This window comes from Microcebus murinus, chromosome 23, assembly GCF_040939455.1.
Source record: "Microcebus murinus isolate Inina chromosome 23, M.murinus_Inina_mat1.0, whole genome shotgun sequence".
In the NCBI taxonomy this organism is placed as follows: domain Eukaryota; kingdom Metazoa; phylum Chordata; class Mammalia; order Primates; family Cheirogaleidae; genus Microcebus; species Microcebus murinus.
The window spans coordinates 34,771,767-34,791,738 of NC_134126.1; the positions used below are offsets into that span (position 1 = coordinate 34,771,767).

Consider the following 19,972-nt stretch of genomic DNA (forward strand, 5'->3'; position numbering starts at 1 on the left):
ATATGGTATATAATACATATACCATACAAAATATAAATCAGCTGTTGATGTTATTAGTAAGGCTTCTGGTCAGCAGCAGCATATTAATAGTTAAGTTTTTGGGAAATCAAGAGTTATATGAAAAGTTTTGACTGCACAGAAGTCAGTACCTGTAACGCCCCAGCTACTGACATTGTTCAAGGGTCAACTTTGTGAACAAAAAATGGCGTAGTATACAGCCCTAAAAGAGAAGAAAATCCTGCCATTTATGGCAACAGGGATGGACCCAGAGGACATCGAAAGAAGTGAAATGGCCAGACACAGAAAGACAAGTACTCTCTACTCTCGCTTGTATGAGGAATCTGAAATGGTCAAACAAGAAACAGCAGAATGGTGATTGCCTGGAGCTGGGGAAGGGGAAAATCCAGAGGTGTTGGTTAAAGGAGACAAAGTCTCAGTTATGCAAAATAAATAAACTATGGACATCTAATATTAAAAATTAAATTAATTGAAGCATATAAAAATTAATAAGAAAACTTTAGTAAAATGTTAATAGTAGAATCCAGGTAATGGATTTGTTTGAAAATTTTCAAATTAAAAAATCTTTGAAAAAAACAGATGCTATATTGTTTTCCTAAATTTTACATTACTCAAATTTTCATGAACAGTAGAATGGATAGATAATTTGTGGCACAGAATGGAATATTATATAGAAAAGGATCTACTACACACCAAAATATGGATGCATCTCAAAAGCAAAATGTTAAACATAAGGAGACAGACATAAAATAATATATATGATATGATTCCATGTTTGTAGTATAAAACCAGGCAAAACTGATTTATACTGTTAGAAGTCAAGAGAGTGTTTAACATGGGGGTGAATGTAGGCAGTGACTTGGAGGGGGATTTTGAGTTGCCGATATGTTCTGTTTCTTCTTCTGGGTCTGGATTCATGCAGTATGTTCATGCAGTTTGTGAGAATTCTTGTGGTATGTGTACTTTTCTGTTAATATGTTATATTCTCACAAAAAGTTACAAAATTAAAATAATAGCTCCTACCTCACAGTTTTATTTTGTACTTTAAATTAAAACTCATTAGCATGTAAGCTCCATGAGGGCAACAATTTTAATTAATTTTTTTTTTACTGCTAAATACCCCAAGTCTATGACATGGCCTGCCATACAGTGGACATTCAAAATGTTTTTCACAAATGAATGATAATATAAGCACAGTACTTATCTCAGTGCCTGCCACAGGGTACAAACTCTAAATGTTGGTCATCACTATTTTTAATAATACTGTTCTATCATTTCTTGAGGCAATTAAAGCCATTTATCTATCTAAGGAGTACAGTCTAGGCAATAACCTATATTAACAGCAGGTATCCTTATCTCATGTTCCTAAGTTCATCTCTTCACATAATCAATATTAGTAGAGTTCAGTGGCCACAGGGGAACTTTACTCTATGAACTTACAACGGGGAGTGAAGGTTCAAAAATTTACCCTTTTTTTAATGCAGTCTGTGTTAATTATTTATTCTGCTGCTATTGTTGCCCTTATTGGTTATCATGCTCTTATTGAACTCTGACGTGAAAAGTATTGTCAATTAATATAGTTGTGCTATTTTAACATTATTTGAAAATATTTTAAGTGAAATATAAGTCTTGTTACAAAGGGACTTAGTCGTATGCTGTAAATTATTAACTTTTTTTTTTTTCCAAGAGAAGTATTATGTACTTAATGACGAGTCCCTAGTGCTTTGGGATTGTTAAAATTTTTATGAAGCACACCACTGAAGATGAGGTTGAAAAACTTGACTTTTATCATCATATTAATAATCCCAGGAGAACTCTATGCAGAAGGTAAAATTAATTCCTAATATCCTTTATTCTCTAAAAATATAAATGGAGATTCAAACATTCATACAACTTGAGTTTTAGTATACTCTTTCATTTTGACATATCAATTTTATAACATATACTTTTTATAAACATTATTTGTTATAATATTTAGACAGACCTTTTCCTTTGAGCAAAACTGGTGAACTATTATTTTAGTAGCATAACTTAGAAAAACAAAACAGAACGAAAACACTTTGTATCTCTGTTTTGAGGCATAGGAGACTAGGATCTAAATACTTTAAAAGGTTTTCAGGCTAACAATATAGCCATTCATATGTTAGCCTTAATTCTAGTTTCATTCCTAACATTGACAAAACTTACACAATTTAAATTCTCTTTTCTTAAGGAGAGAGTTTAATGTGGGAAATTTGAAAAAGAAATAACCATAAATCATCAGCAAGATTTTCTACTCTTGATAGTTTGATTTTTATCCCAGTGATTTATTCCTTGGTTGAAGTCATTAAGTAGTGATTAGTAGGAGGACTACATAAATGATTATACAAAACGGGACACTTTTGAGAGTAAAATGAACGTTCTCTTAATAATTATGTTTGGACAACTGGTGTAAATTCAGACTGTCCAGACAAATCAATATGGACTCCCGAACTATTAGATATCTTTAAAACCAGACTGTCTAGTGTGTAAGATTTGTGTGAGAGTGAAAGGTAGGCAGTGCACATGTGTGTTAGTTTCGAACAATTATCATATTATTAGGCTGTAGGGTTAAAAAATCCCGGGAGCTCATTTAGCATCAGCAAAAGTGAATATACAAATTAGCAAGAGTGAATATACAAATTAGGAAACCACAGCAGTAATGCTTTTCTGAAATAAACATTTTAGAGAATTTGTTAAGGGAAAATATACAAGTTATAATTGCCTTTTAGTTGAATGCTTTACTACAAATTTTCTACCAATAAAGGTCTGCAATTAAAATTATGAAAGTGAAATAAATAGAAGTCAGCTTATTTGATACTTTTGATTCTATAATAGGATAATTTTTGCATGAATAGTTTCCTTTGATTTATTTTTGTGTCTAAATAGGGAAATACCAGCTAATATAATTGTCTGTATACCATGAAGACATTGTAATATTATGGCTCATTTTCTAATTATGGTTAACAGTCTTATTTCATACAAACGAGAAAGTCTCAGCTGCTTAAAGACAGAGACAATTATCTCATTTTCACATGCTTTCTCCAATCCCCACTGGGAACCCTAGGGAAAAGAACTGAGTTAATTGCACCTTTCTTTTTGTGGTATGCAATCATTATTGGCCTATGAATGGATTCACTCTTGCTTATTTATACATTTTCTCCCCTTATCCCCAATCATGTAGTCAGTTTCTCCTGGGGCACACTATAATGTTTTGATGTGTTCTTAAATATGTAAATACTTTTATAAAATATGTCTTGTTTTGCGTATGTGTTTTACATTCACATAAATGGAAACTTGCTGTAGGGTTTATCTTCTTATTGTTTTATTGTACTTGATACTGTTCAAATGTATTTCCATGTTGCTGACACTATTTTACTTCTAACTGCTGCCCACTGTTTCATGTAACCACTCTTCCAATGATGGACGCATAGTTACTCCAATTCTCTCTTAACCAAAAATAACTCTGAAATGAATAATATAATATAATCACCTTATCTCTCTACAGAATTTCTTTAGCCTGCATCCACTCACAGGTGGGGTTATTGGGTCAATTCTTGTACTTGATTTCTGTGCATGGTGACGTCCTACTTTTGCAGAGTGGCTACTTCACAGAATATAGCCTCCAAGAGAGGATGTGAATTGTTGCTTCCGTTATGCTCACCAACACTTCGTATCACTCATTTTTGTACTATTTGCCAAGCTATTGTTCATAAAGTGATTATGCCATTTTTATTTATTTGCCACTGTCTGATTCCTAATATGTTTATACATCTCTTCATATACTTTTTTAGAGACTCAAACTTCTGTGATTTATAGCTGATTAGCATTTTCCGTTGCTTTTTTGCCTTTTTATAGCTGATTTGTGGAATTTCTTGCCAATTTTAGACACTGCAAATTCCTTCTTCTAAAACATTACATTATGTGTTTTATTGCCAATGACTTTCATTGAAAGGTATCCATAATTTTTTTGAGAGAGAGTCTCTGTCACCTGGCTAGAGTACAGTGGCATCTTCACAGCTCACTGCAACCTCCAACTCCTGACCTCAAGCAATCCTCCTGCCTCAGCCTCCCAGAGTGCTAGGATTACAGGCATGAGCCACTGTGCCTGGCCATATCTTTAATTTTGGTATAATCAAGTCATCAAATTTTGCCTTATGGTTTCTGCTTTCTTCCCACACCTCTGACTTAATGCAATGTGAACAGTGCCTCTGGAATTGTGCTACACAGGGGCCCTAATGACATAAAGTAGGGATTTTAAATTTTATATTTCTGTGTGCTTATTAGTTCTTTGGTTGCAATCATTCTGCTATTTTCTACATTTAATGGGTTATTTATATCAACTGTTTAAGTACTACTTGAAATGTCTGCAAAAACTTTTAATGTAAAAAAGTATTGTCACTTGATCACAAATTTTATGCTCTTAGGTGTGCTTTTCCATTTTCAGCTTGACGTTTACTCATTTCAGAGAAGCCCTGTGGTTTTCCTCATGTGGAAAATGGAAGGATTGCCCAATATTACTATCCTTTTAAAAGTTTTTACTTTCCAATGCGCGTAGACGAAAAATTGTCGTTTTTCTGCTTGGCTGGTTACACAACTGAAACTGGGAAGCAAGAAGAGCGAACCACATGTACGGCAGCAGGCTGGGCTCCAGCACCAAAGTGCTTCAGTAAGTCAGCTGCACGTGTCGAATGGCGGTTGCAATACTCAAATAAATCAGTTTATAAGAATAAGAGTCCAATAAAATATGGAAAGTGGTTGAACCTTTATAGTAGAGAAGGACAAAATTACTGGTAAACTGTCTTTTTACAAAACAAAGGCATACTTTGAAATTCTGTAAATAACGCTTTGGCATGAAAATGTTATTTTCTTCATTTATAATACCCAGTGAAGGGGATAGGGCCACAACTGCATTTTTTATTTATTACATTGCAAGGGACATAGACGTAAGTTATTTACTTTAAAGAATGAGGAACTTTCATGGACAATTACGCACAGGAAGTCAGGAAAATGCTCAGGAAGGACAAGATTGCTGCTCTGGGGCTTTCTCATTTGCAAGACTCATCTCTCCTTTGTGTGCCAACTTATTTCATAATATCCATGGAAAGATGTGTTTATCTACATTTTGAGTTCAAGTTTGTGAGAAGGTAATTTGATTGGTTCAGCTCATTATTTGATGTCAGGCTATACTCTCGTCAGGTGACCAGTTGGCTCCCACTGGGTCAGGGGACCTTTCTTGAGCTAAGAAGATCCCAAGCTCTGTTTTCCAGAGTGAGGGGCTTCGGCTGAGTCAGTTTCATGTAGAAGAGGAAGTGGGGCACAGTGGTTACTGTGGGTGAAATATCTAGTAAACACATCTAAAAGTAGATGTGGTAGTAGTAACTAGAATGATTACAATTAGTAGACACAGGCCGGGTGCACACGCCTGTAATCCCAGCACTCTGGGAGGCCGAGGCGGGTGGGTTGCTCAAGGTCAGGAGTTTGAGACCAGCCTGAGCAAGAGCGAAACCCTGTCTCTACTAAAAATAGAAAGAAATTAATTGACCAACTAAAAGCATATAGAAAAAATTAGCCAGGTATGGTGGTGCTTGCCTGTAGTCCCAGCTACTCAGGAGGCTGAGGCAGGAGGATCGCTTGAGCCTAGGAGTTTGAGGTTGCTTTAAGCTAGGCTGACGCCACGGCACTCTAGCCGAGGGAATAGAGTGAGACTTTGTCTCAAAAAAAAAAAAAAATTACTAAATACAAACAAAGTCAATATCAAATCCATTTTCAAAGAAACTTTACGCAGGTATTTCCAAGATTAAGTTAAGAAATTGTAGAATGAAATTATTTCTCTCTCTCTCCTTCATATTCCAGCTAAGAATAGTATACTTTTATCTCAATTTTACAACTTAGTAAAGGACAAGCTTACTTTTATCATTAAGTTAAGCAAATAAATATTTTTTTCCCATAGAAAAATGCACAAAGCCTGACCTGAAAAATGGTTACTTCCCTGATGTAAAAGTGGTGTACAAAATTCAAGAGAACATGCGCTACAGTTGTGCTTCAGGATACAAAACCGCTGGAGGGAAGGATGAAGAAGTGGTTCAGTGTCTCTCTGACGGGTGGTCTTCTCCACCAGCCTGTAGGAAGGAACAGGGTATGAGCGTAAGAATCATCTCCTAAAACTGAAGATAAGAGCTGAGGAGGCTAGTACTTTCTTATATTCATGGGTATTTTTAGTTAACATAATTTATTTTTCATGATGTCTGCAAACACAGGGAGTTGATATTGCATTGCTTTTCTCAGATGCTGTTTTCTTATCCAAGGGTTCTCAATCCCTACAACACACCTGCTCTCATAGTTCCTGCTTTGTACTAATGTTAATAAAAAAGAATTGGGGCCGGGCGCGGTGGCTCAGCCTGTAATCCTAGCACTTTGGGAGGCCGAGGCGGGCGGATGGCTCAAGGTCAGGAGTTCGAAACCAGCCTGAGCAAGACCCCGTCTCTACCAAAAATAGAAAGAAATTAATTGACCAACTAAAAATATATATACAAAAAATTAGCCGGGCATGGTGGCGCATGCCTGTAGTCCCAGCTACTCGGGAGGCTGAGGCAGTAGGATCGCTGAGCCCAGGAGATTGAGGTTGCTGTGAGCCAGGCTGACGCCACGGCACTCACTGTAGCCTGGGCAACAAAGCGAGACTCTGTCTCAAAAAAAAAAAAAAAAAAAGAATTGGGATGTAATAAAATTGAAGACCTTTAACAAACATTTTTCTGCAACATCTATAAATCACTATTTCCTTTATTACAGAAGAATTAGAGATCAGGCACATTATTATATATTGTAAACCAATGTCAGCTATACTTAAAAAAAATTCAACAATTTGAATATATATATATATACTTTGTTAATATGTTGTATGCTGTTTAAATCGCACAACTCCATAAAGAGCACATATTCAAAACATTACTACTGCACAAGCCGTCCGTTGAACGGCGGCCTTTGGGGAAGGGCTGTGGACTAGAATTTTAAGAATAGACGACTGGCAGGGTCAAGTCACCAGGAACCTCTTTTTCAGTTTTGCCAAGTGTTGATTCTGCCAAATAGTTTTAAGATTGAGTTCAAATACATTTTGAGATTTCTTTTTAATGTTCTAGGGCATTAACAGTTTTATGAGCTCATAAAATAAACAACTTTAATGTTTTTAGAAACATGTTTGGCCCCTGAATTATATAATGGAAATTATTCCACAACACAGAAAACGTTCAAAGTGAAGGACAGAGTGCAGTACGCATGTGCTGCCGGCTACCACACAGCTGGGGGCAAGACGGCCGAGGAGGCGGAATGTCACTCGCACGGATGGTCGGTCACTCCACAGTGCTCCAGTAGGTTCTCCTCCTGCATAAAATCGCCTGAAAATCACCCCAAAAACTTTCTCATACAGAAATGCGTATTAGTTGTCGTGCTAATTATGTTCTATTTTTCATACTTTTTTTTTTTTGCTTCTGATTTTAATTACGTTAGTAGCCTTTGGTCAATTAAAGCTCTAAAGTTGGAAAAATTCATTTTAGCTCACAGAATTAAATTAGAATAAGCCTAATGACATTTAATATATACAATGAATTCATAAGCTTTTATTATTTAAAACAAATATGGCGAATTGATTAATTTCTACTCTAGATATGGCATGTAAGTACTAAGTAAATTTTGTCCTAGCAGAAAAAAATAATTGTCTTTACATTTTTATTCCTTCTTTCATTTCTAGAATTAAAGTGCTCTTCTTTAAGATTAATAGAAAATGGTTATTTTCATCCTGTAAAGCAAACCTATGAAGAAGGAGATGTAGTTCAGTTTTTCTGTCATGAAAATTATCATCTAAGTGGATCTGATTTAATTCAATGCTATAATTTCGGTTGGTACCCAGAATCTCCTGTCTGTGAAGGTAAATATTTAAGTTTCACACTCACAAATAGAATGTCGTGTCTTTGTCAGCTTTAATCTCTAAGAGCTCTAGAAATAACTAGGCCCAATTGCCCTAATAAGAAATAACTATTTCTTAATGGACATAACTGGACCCAATTGCCCTAATCTGGTAGTTTGTGAGGACACTTTCTCTTAATTGGCCACATGTTTCCTGATGTGAGAATTCAATCTCTAAAATAGTGAGACGGAGAGCAGAAAAGGCAGAGGGCTATTACCCACAAGTGAAAATGGAAAATGGGGTTTAGTAAAAGCTACCCCAAAGTGTAATAGCTATGGCCACTGGGTGTATTTCTATCGCTGGATGTATTCAAGCAGGTGGTATGATTACTCGTTAGAAGACACAAATCAACACTTACTTAAACATGCCAACAGCACAGTATGAAGAAGGCCCTAGTCTAGAGAGGAAAGAGATAAGGAAAAACAACTGCTACAGTGGGGCAAATGGTTTAGTAAAGTCAGGTGCTAAGTGCTTGAATAGGCGTCAGAGATTCTGATTGGTACATGTGGAATAGCATTCACAGAAGTGATGGGTAATATCTGAACTGGACCTTAAGAGATAAATAGGAGTTTGAGGATGGGGAGGGCTGGGGGGAGGCAAAGGGCTTGTAGCCGCTAATTTATGTATATTATGGGATGTGACGTCAGGATTGACAGGCAGCGAAAGACATGCAAGTGGAACTGGGAAGAGAGTGGTGAAGACGTGAACCAGCTGCTAGGAGGAGTGAACGAGGAGCAGACCAGGGGTGTGCAAAGGGTTGCCTGGAACTGCCTTAACTCTCTACATGCACTGAACAATAACGTTAGTGGCTGCGTGATTTTCCAGCCGTGCTCAACAGCCTTGGTGTAACAGTAGATAGGAAGACTGTTAGCAAATTTTCTGTAGCATATGATTTCAAACATAAATGGCAGACGTATCTAACACCTACTCCACACCCCGTCTTCCCTCCAAATCAGTCAACATACCAGCATGCCGTGACCCGCTCTAGTAAACGGTCAACACATGCAGGATACGCAGTGTGACCAGCAGAATAACGATCCCCCTTCTCCCAGAAGGTCCACGTCCTAATCCCTCGAACCAGTGAGTGTCGCCTTATGTGGCAAGAAGAACTTCACAGCTGAATATTGTGAGGCAGGAATAGTATCTGGGATTGTCCATTGGAACCCTAACTGTGATCACCAATGTCCTTACGGAAGGAAGCCAGGGGGAGATCGACTGCAGAAGGGAACGTGGGAGAGGTGGCGATGGCAGCGGCAGGTTGGAGGGACAGGAGGAAGGGCCGCCAGCCGAGGGTCACAGGCAGCTTGCGGGAGCTCGAAGAGGCAGAGCAGCCAGTGCCCTCCAAACCCTCCCGACACCCCGACTTCAGCCCAGCGAGACTGATGTTGGGCTTTTGCCCCCGAGAAGAGACTAGGTCTGTGTTGTTTTAAGCCACTAAACTGTGATGACCTGTCACAGCAGCAGCAGGGAACTAACACAGGAGATTGTAAGTCAGGTAGATACAGAGTCAAGAACAGATCCCACCACCTGCTACCGATTTACTTCACTAGGTAGGAACTGTCATTTCTCTCGTGTTATAGAAAAGGAAACTGACAGTTCCTACCTAGTGAAGTCATTTTAGGATGAAATGACTAATAAGATAATGAATGTGAAATACTTGCTGCTTTCATTTTCTGTTGGTGCATAACAGTGTTGCTCAGCAGCCTAAAACAACCCAAATGTGTGATTTCACAGCTTTGTAGGTCGGGAGTCTGGGCGTAGCATACTGGACTCCTCTGCATCACTATCTAACAGAACTGCCACCAAAGTGTCATCGGGGGCTTATAGGTGGCCGCAATCCTCTTCCCAGCTCACTGGGGTTGTTGGCAGCACTCGGTGCTTTGCGGCTGCTGGACCCAGAGCCTCAGTTTCCTGCCTGTGTTGGCCGGAGGCAGCCTCTGCCCCTGTCCTGTGGGGGCCCCGTGTGGAATCCGCAGTGTGGCAGCTGCATCTTCAAAGCCACCAGGGAGGGAAAGTCTCTGGGCAGGAATGGCGTCATGTCACGTCACATATCCCTAATAAACATGGTCACGTACTGACCCGTCATCCTTGCTGTGCTCTGTGGCCAGAGGCCAGTCCGCCGTCCCGCTCGGGCACAGGAGCCACTGGGATGTGACCACAAGGAGGTGGGACCAAGGCCGTGCTCCTGGCATTGCCTGCCACCCCTCCACGGTGCTGGGCTCAGCTAGCATTCCTGTCACATCTTTATTATTTTTGTGATTATATGACTGTATATGCTGATGTTTTCCATAAGGAAGAAGAAATCGATGTCCTCCTCCACCTCTGCCCCTAAACTCCAAAACGCAGACATATTCCACAACTTACCGTCACGGGGAAATCGTCCGCATAGAATGTGAGCTCGACTTTGAGATCCAGGGCTCTGAAGACCTGCGCTGTGAGAATGGAAAATGGACAGAACCTCCGAGATGCATCGGTCAGTCCCCCCCTGAAGAGGCTTTTCCTGTCATGAAACCTGCACGTGTAGCTAAATGGTCTCTTCTCCTCTCGTGCCTTTTCAGAAGGAAAGGAGAAGACAGCCTGTGAGGGGCCACCCGCCGTCCGGAACGGCGCAGCACACCTGCGCTCTGGGATTTTTCGCAATGGAGATAAAGTCACGTACAGATGTGAGCCCGGCTACTATCTCCGTGGACCGGAGGCGATAACTTGTCGGCGTGGGAAGTGGACACTACCCCCTGAATGTGTCGGTATGTGTGCTGCATGTAATGCCCGTAGCTAAGCCCGTGATGCAGAATCTTTCATTCTGGTTGTTTCATCCACAAGCTTGTTGTGAGGGCCCCGCAGCTTAGGAGAGTTGGAGACACGTCGCCACTGCACCTGCTCTGCTACTTTTCTGTGTGTTTGGAGTCATCTGTAGAATTTGAGGCGATGTAAAGAATTTGGGAATTAAAAAAAAAAAAAAAACTATTTGAATGCATTAGTGCGAGGCACTGCTGCCTGGCCTCTGTGACATCATGACCTGCCAGCTTTAAAAGATAGCACTTAGGTAACGATGTGCTTCATTCGAGAAGGAAGTAGAGCATGTTGGATTCAGTGACTGGCCGTGAGTATGAGCTATTGATACTTTTCTCCTGCTATGTCCTACGAAGGTAGGCCAGTACTCTGTTCCTCACTTTGGGCAACTCCCACTGACATTTTGCTGCTGGCCATTCTGAACCTCACACCCTTCTGAGACAGGTCCCTGATCTTGCACTTCTCTGAAGAAAACCACCAGGCTACACCGTCACTCCTAAGTGTTCTTCTTCCTGCAGCTTTCTCCTTCTTGATCAGATCCTAGAGTGATTTCCACAGATGTGTTTGTCTAGGGTATTTATTGCATAAGACAAAAGTTATGAAGGATGCTAAGGAAATTAGCTGAGTAAGAGACAGATATTAAAGAGAGAGAGAGAAATGGATATTTCATCCATGGGTTGATTGAGATCTGAGATGAAGAGGAAAGAGAAGGAAGGAAATAAAAGTGGTTAATGCCATAGTGTAGTTTTAGAATTGATCATAATCTCTAGGTTGAAGAACATAGTTTCCCTTTCTATAGATTTTGAGAATATCTATTAATATATCATAATTCCTTCACAATCAAGAAAAGAGAAAGTATATGCATCACTTGTTCTTAGGCAAAACATTTGCTGTTTATTCTTGCTTAGCAAATTTTTAAGATATTTAAGTTGAATAACATTTCTCTCATTTCTGGTGAATTTAGAAATCAATTGTCCTAAATTATATAGTACAAATACTGAGAAACTATAGCATATATAACTATATTTGATATATATATATAACTATATTTGATCATTATATTGTTATGAGCTCAATTAATTTTAAAATAACCTCTTTTCTTAGAAAATAATGAGGACTGTAAACCTCCACCTGATGTAATAAACGGAGCTGTTGTGGGCGGGTCGTTGGCAAACTACACAACAGGGTCCTCGGTGGAATACAGATGCAACGAGTACTACTTACTGAGAGGCTCGAAAACATCTCGCTGTGAACAAGGAAGATGGTCTTCCCCACCACCTGTCTGCTTGGGTAAGAAAGAGAACACACTGAATATCTTTTACTGCTACATTCTTAGTTTTATATGATTTTTCCTTACAATGTTTTACAGCATGAAAATGATAATTTATTATGAATCTTTTTTTTCTAAGTGTTTTCTCCTCTCATCTTTTCAAAGTAGAAAATCTCCAATATCTTAGTGTCTAGGATTGCTTTAGTTCCTACCCCATTACATTTCATTGTGTTAAAATACACATAACATAAAATTTAACATTTTAACCATTTTTAAGTGTGCAATTCAGTAGTGGCGTTATGTATGATATGTTCACATTTTTGTGACCAGTTACTTTCTGTGTTATCTTTCCCCTCACTGAAATGCTGCCCTTAACGTACCCTCAGGGTCTCCGCTTGTGCCACCCTCAGAAAGTCATTTGGAGAAAAGATCATCAATCCAGCTCTTCCCTTGGTAAAGCCTATCGCTACTACCTCATCTGCCAGCTCATCCTCACCCAAAGGGACACTAGGTTATATCTTATTAATCACATAAAAATGTTAATGACTTACTTTTAATAAGTGGTCTTCTAAACTCTTTTACACACACACACACACACACACACACACTCCACAAAAATACCATCATACCCTGCAGAGGTTATATGTTTTGTTTTTGTTACATAAAATATATTATAAACATGACTTGTTATACTTCTGTATAGCGCTGCTTGCTCCCTCTGCGTAGAATACTCTTCCATCAGAACATGACATGGCTCACTCCTCAACCTTTAAGTTTGTGTGCAGGCATCACTTCTTATTTAGGCCTATTCCCATCACCTTAGAGTGCAGCCTCCTTTCCCTCAGCCCTTTTGATAGCATCTCCCATCCACTGCTTTTTTTTTTTTCTTTTCCTTTATTTTATTTATTTATTTATTTATTTTGAGACAGAGCCTCTCTCTGTTGCCCAGGCTGGAATGCAGTGGTGTGATCATAGCTCACTGTAACCTCAAACTCCCAGGCTCAAGTGATCCTACCCCCTCAGCCTCCCATGTAGCTGGGACTACAGGCGTGTGCCACCGTGATCAGCTAATTTGTCCTATTTTCAGTAGAGACAGCAAGAACAAGAGATGCTCTTGCTCAGGCTGGTCTTGAACTCCTGAGCTCAAGCAGTCCCCCTGCCTCAGCCTCCCAGAGTGCTGGGATTACAGGCATGAGCCACCGCACCCAGCTCATTCTTTTATTCATCTAATTTATTTTATGCTATAGTTTACAGATGACCACAAATTATATAATTCATGTATTTATTAATTATTTAGTGTGGGTGTTTCTTCCAGTTAGAAAGGAAGCTCCATGTGGACAAGTGTCTTTGTTTTATTAATTATTGTATATCGATTGGCAGGTTTTCTATGCACAATAAATATATTTTCTAATTCGGAGTTTTTATTTTATGGAGAGAAAAATCATTAATCTAACTGGATAGTGGCCTTAAACAATCTTTTTAATGTTTCAAAATAAGTGGTTTTAAATCATGACATATTGAACACCATAAGAAATGTATAAATTTATTTGAAAGTAACAAAGCAGATATTTTCTTATATATGTGGAGAGCTTTAAATAATGATAAATGTCAAATATAAAATATTTCTTTTGATGTCTCTCATAATTTTTATTTAAAAAATATATCCCTTTCATGTTTGTTGGGTGAGTAAGGAATTTAAATTAGCATTTTGTTTTCAGAGCCATGCACTGTTAATGTGGATCACATGAACAGAAACAACATAGAGATGAAGTGGGAATACGAAGGGAAGGTGTTACATGGAGATCTAATAGACTTTGCCTGTAAGCAGGGCTTTGTCTTGTCTCCGTCCGCCCCGCCGTCTGCCTTGTCCGTGCAGTGCAGCAGAGGAGAAGTGAAATACCCTCTATGTATTAGAAAAGGTAAAACAGTGGTGCTTTCCGGTAATTTCTCACTTGATCAACGTCTGCCACCTGGGCTGAAAGTTATATGCCTAGATGGAAGGACTATGCTGACATCTTGTAATTCCAATAAGTCAATTTTATGAAGGGAAAAAAATCAAGAGGTTTTATAAATGCCACCAGACCATCAGAGAATCGATCACACTCATGTGAGCACTCAACAATGTTGTAAAACACTGCTTTACTTGGGGATTGCTGGGGAGCATAGTCTCAGAAAAGTGCTTGATCCACAGTGTGAGAGATTTTTTTGTGCTCCCTGGATTTAGAAACTATTACTTTTTTTTTTTTTTTTTCGAGACAGAGTCTCGCTCTGCTGCATTGAGTAGAGTGCAGTGGCGTCATTGTAGCTCACTGCAACCTCAAACTCCTGGGCTCAAGGGATCCTCCTGCCTCAGCCTCCCGAGTAGCTGGGACTGTAAGTGCACACCACGATGACACCCAGCTAATTTTTTTATTTTTAGTAGAGACAGGGTCTCGCTCTTGCTCAGGCTGATCTCGAACTCCTGAGCTCAAGTGATTCTCCCTCCTTCACCTCCCAGAGTGCTGGGATTACAGGTGTAGCTGGAGCTATTACTTTTAATAAGAGAAAGAGGAAGACAATACGTACAGAAAGCATGGCTTTAAGAGAAATCTCCTACACTTTCACTTTTGGTTAGATAAAAGGGGAAAAATAAAACCGTAATTTTTAATACTTTGATAGTTTTAAATAAGTATTTGAATATTAGAACATGGGATTCTAATTGTAAAAATAAATATTGTGGTATATTATCACAAAAATATTTTCAATATTTAAAAATTATTTGAGAACTGCCCAAAAAATGCCTTTGCATAAAATAGCTCATTTTATTTCTGTAGCAATTATAAAGGCACTGCATGCTCATTATAGCAATTCATTGTATTCTTTAAAACTTATTTTTGCAGAATCTAAAGGAAGGTGTGCATCTCCTCCACTTATTAAAAATGGAGTCATAATTAGTTCAATAGTAGGAACCTATGAAAATGGCTCCTCGATAGAATACAAATGTTTTGATCACCATTTCCTACAAGGGTCTAGGGAGGCCTATTGTTTAGAGGGAGTGTGGACTACACCGCCATCGTGTCTGGGTATGTACTACCAGATGTGCCTCTATTTAATAAAGTAAAGTAAGACTGTGTATTTTTGCATTAACATAACACTAATGACTCCTGTCATTTTTGCATTAACATAACACTAACATAATGCTTTATTTACTGCATTTGTGTCATTTTATTAGTGTGTCTATTTAACCATTGGTTTCTATTCTTTCTTTTAGATCATAAATAACTATAGTCCAGTTTGCTGTAATAAGTATTTATTAGGTGCAAATCATGTCTCAGGTACTCGTTTGGTGTGGGCCTATAAGATGAATAAGCCATAATGGTGTGGGTGAACATGTTAACAATTTTTATTTAATATGATTGGTACTACAACAGAAAACATGAGTACAATCAGGGAACAAAGATAGCCATGGCTACCTCAATATGGAAAGATGAAGCAAGTTAATAACTTTATAGCAAGGCTTCCTAACACAAGTAACACCACTTACCAAGTCTTTAAATAAATTCACTTCTAAGTGCAGTGTTAGACTTTTAATAAAATCAAGTTAAAGTTATAGAAAGCTTCTCTTTCTATTTTGCTGATTTTTAACAATCATCGAGTGTGTAATTTTAGCAATATCTGTTCAAATAATTATATGATTATTACTTTGTGTTTTCCCTGCAAATTTAGTAAACTATGTAGCTTCTTTGTGAATGTTAAAGCATAATTGCATTTCCACAGAAACCCCACATGGTTGTTATGAATTATGCTTCTTATATATTGTTGGGTTTTATCTGCTAATATTTTACTTAGGAGTTTTGCATCTATTTTCATGAGAAAGATTGGTCTTTTATTTTCCTTTCAGGTTTAGTATAAAGTTTATGCTGACCTCATATGAATTGGGAAGTAGTCCCTCTTTTTTGTTTCTCTGGAATTTGTGTATGATTGGTGCCTGAAATTCATGCTAGTTTTATTGTCACACCTCAAACTGCACAGTGCATGATAAATGCTTAGTTAGGATGGAAGAGGCATTAAAATTATGGACAGAAAACATGAACAGAAACATGTTCTAACTAATGGCAATAGGGTTTGGTACTATCTGTGGTTTTAGCCATCCACTGGGGGTCTTGGGATATATCCCTCACGGATAAGGGGAGAAAACCGTAAATAAGTTTGTTAATGTATCACAGGTGTGTATATGAGATTGATATGCTGTATTCGCAATTCTGGACTTTTTACCTATTCTGGAAGTTACTCCTTAATGCTGTGCTATCCGGGAGGCAAATAAAAACATAAGAAATCCCATTTTCTTAAATAATTTGACATTTGATAATTTAAAAAATCAGTATTTTTTTGTTTATTTGTTTTTGACACAGAGTCTCACTCTGTTGCCCTTGCTAGAGTGCCGTGGCATCAGCCTAGCTCACAGCAACCTCAAACTCCTGGGCTCAAGCAATCCTCCTGCCTCAGCCTCCCAAGTAGCTGGGACTACAGGTATCCACCACCATGCCCAGCTAATTTTTTCTATATATTATTAGTTGTCCACCTCATTTCTTTCTATTTTTAGTAGAGACGGGGTCTCTCTCTTTCTCAGGCTGGTCTCAAACTCCTGAGCTCAAACAATCCACTCGCCTCAGGCTCCCAGAGTGCTAGGATGAGAGGCATGAGCCACTGCGCCCAGCCAAAAAAAATCAGTATTTTTACCATGCCAAAAAAAAATCAAAGAAGTTTGTTGGGTATCCTAATGCATATTTTAAGTTTTTGTTTTGTTTGTATTATTACATATGGGAAAGGAAACAATAATACTGCCCATACTTAGAATTTAAAGCATCCTAATCCAATCTCGATATTCCTTAGTTAGAAATTTAAAAGACAGGAAACTGTGAACCACTTTGTATGGCATCAGTTTATAGAGTTTGGGTCAATGTCAAGAATCTAGCTTGTGTCTACATTTCCATAAAATATCATCTATCCAGCAATTAATGATTTGTCTTGTATTTTATTTGAACTTTATGAAAAAGGAAAAGGGAAAACAACATTGTTTCAATGACCATTAGTAACGGCCAGTTCTCCTAAAAAACACCTTTATGTTTTGTTTGCTATCTTTGAAAAACCTAATGGCATACAACTAAGTAACTGGCAGGACATATCCTTTCTCCAAATCCAAGACCACAGAGATAACCGGTGCACAGTTTTCTGTGAGGTTTGAACTTATTTTCCGACTCAAATGTTAGTTCTGACTAACTTGCCATTCATACGCCTGGGAATTTTGGATTCATCATGATTCCTGTTAGGACCAAGATGTATCAAGATATTTTTCTTCTTTTTTTTTCCCCCTCCCTCCAGAGCCTTGCACATTATCTTCAGTTGAAATGGAAAAGAATAATTTACTCCTGAAATGGGAATTTGACAATAGACCACATATTTTCCATGGGGAATATATTGAGTTTCTTTGTAAGAGAGATACTTACAGAGCTATGCCACATATTATTGAATCTGAACTCAGAGTGCAATGTGAGAGAGGGCAGTTAAAATACCCAAGCTGTGTTCCAAGAGACAGGTAAGAAGAGGCTTTCATCCAAAGCTATTCATTTTTGTCAGATTGTTATTTGAGATTCATTATGCTATAAATTTCAGAAATGTTATGTTTTACAACACCCCTACTTTATGGCCGTTAGAAAAGAAAAAAAATAATATTTTCTTCATTTAAAAAAAATACAATCTAGAAGTATTAATTCAACAAGTTTTCTGTATTGTCTTCAGTCAGAACAATGCTTGCCATTTGATGATATTCAGGACACTTTGGCAATTGGAAAAATATATCAATTTATATGTACAATATTTAAATGTGCAAAAATTAACCTGTATGTTCTGAGATAAGAAAAAAAAATTACATTTTCCCCTTCTTCTCAGTATAAGGTCATACATAACTAATAAAAGTTGGAAAACACAGTTGTATGAACCATTCTACTAAGATAAGAGTGTATTAATAATAATTATTAAAATTATAGTATTTATTTTGAGGACCACTTTTGTATATAACTATTGGGAATCACTGAAGTGTTTCCTCATATGACAATTTAAAGAATATTAAAAGGGTACAATAAAATGATGTAAAGCATTTTACAGGATCAGAATTAAAATAATAACTAATGGCAAATTGCATGTAGTCCTGTTCTACTAATTGCAAACAATAAACTGTATGAACTACATAAGTTCAATGTTTTAGATATTTTAAACGCTCTAGAAAAAAATTCGTAAGATACACTGGTGAAAAACATTTATTTTTATTTTTAATTGTGGTAAAATCAGGGTGGAAAAATTTTATTGCTATTTAAATGTCTTAGTATAGCATAGATTTTCATTTCCAAGAGAAAAAGGAGTAAATAACTTAGAAAAAAAGTTAAAAATGGTGTTAGTATAGTAAATGATAGTGAGTCTTTAAAAGGAAACTGGTGATATTATCCACCAAAGAGGATGCTCTTATTAGTACTTAATTAAAACAATGACTCATTATATGAAATGTTGAAGAGCTAAGATTGTAGTAAATATTTGACCAGAATTGATGCTTATTTAAAAAATCTTTTTCTCTTTCATCAAGGATTCTGTCTTATCAAGAAGACTTAAGGACATAGAAACGAATGGCTGAAAGAGCTTTGGTATTTCAACATATCATAAAATCCCTTATAAAACATAATTTTTAGAAGAAATATGTTGAGTTAAAAACCCTTAAGTTTTTACTTGCTTGAGTATATGAATCTGATTGTTTGGGCTGAACATTTTCTTTATTTATAAATAAAAGTTAGAAAGAGTTGCTTAATTTCTATGGAAATTTCTATGGATGATTTAACATATAACTTAATCTCTATTGTATGTCTTCCATCTGTTAAAAATTATTCCATACATCACAATATTTCCATTTCTAATGCCTATTGACTGGACTATATAATTGTCTATAATTGCTGCATGTGCACAAATTTCACATTCACATTTGTTATTACCTACATTAATACTAAAGTTTTTATTGCTTTTAATTCAATGTTTATGTCTGTTAAAGAACGAAACACACTCAAGATAAGAAACTTATGTTAGATGGTTTACTTTACTAAATGCAGAAGAGACTGCCCTTCAGACTTCCTAAATGTACGGAACTTTTAAAATTAACTGTGATATTTGCTACAAAGTGAATAATCAAATTGTTTGTGGGGTAGTAACTACTCACATGTTCAAATATTGTTAAAGCAACACAACTAAAGAATGAATGATCTTTTTTGGGAAGTGTATTTTACACTTTCCAAGTAATGGTTTTAGATCAGGTAATTGCTGGAACTGTGCAGATTACGGTCTGAAATCGGTGGGTCCCACAAGCACCAAAGAATGATAGTGTTGGCTGGGTGCGGTGGCTTATGCCTGTGATCTCAGCACTCTGGGAGGCTGAGGTGGGAGGATCACTCAAGGTCAGTAGTTTGAGACCAGCCTGAGCAAGAGTGAGACCTCATCTCTACTAATAATAGAAAGAAATTAATTGGCCAACTAAAAATATAGAGAAAAAATTAGCTGGGCATGGTGGCGCGTGCCTGTTGTCTCAGCTACTTGGGAGGCTGAGACAGGAGGATTACTTTAGCCCAGGAATTTGAGGTTGCTGTGAGCTAGGCTGACGCCATGGCACTCCTGCCAGGGCAAAAGAGCGAGACTCTGTCTCAAAAAAAAAAAAAAAAAGAAAAGAAAAAGGAATGACAGTGTTGGTATTACCAAGGTCTGTTGGAAACCTGAAAAAACAACATCATATATAACTATTGTCACTTTTTCCATTTGAAGTAACAGTGTTAATATTAGTATACTTCTAATTGTTATTTTAGCTTGTTCATAAACGCATGTAATAGCACCATCTGGTGACC

At 37.5% G+C, this 19,972-nt stretch overlaps 1 protein-coding gene across 3 annotated transcripts; it reads left to right on the forward strand.

The window, feature by feature from the left end:
* Positions 1-1,648: 1,648 nt before the first annotated feature.
* Positions 1,649-18,894, forward strand: F13B (coagulation factor XIII B chain). Of its 3 annotated transcripts, none has more exons than XM_012744381.3 (12): positions 1,649-1,845; positions 4,505-4,705; positions 5,990-6,175; positions 7,227-7,403; positions 7,784-7,960; positions 10,293-10,472; positions 10,558-10,743; positions 11,894-12,079; positions 13,778-13,978; positions 14,939-15,121; positions 17,421-17,634; positions 18,676-18,894. In XM_012744381.3, the coding sequence occupies exons 1-12, from the start codon at positions 1,782-1,784 to the stop codon at positions 18,707-18,709; spliced, it is 1,989 nt and encodes a 662-aa protein (XP_012599835.1). In that variant the 5' UTR covers positions 1,649-1,781; the 3' UTR covers positions 18,710-18,894. The 3 variants fall into 3 exon arrangements, with proteins under 3 accessions (XP_012599835.1, XP_012599836.1, XP_012599837.1); XM_012744382.3 differs by having other exon boundaries at positions 4,595-4,705; XM_012744383.2 differs by having other exon boundaries at positions 1,747-1,845; positions 4,484-4,705.
* Positions 18,895-19,972: the final 1,078 nt, after the last annotated feature.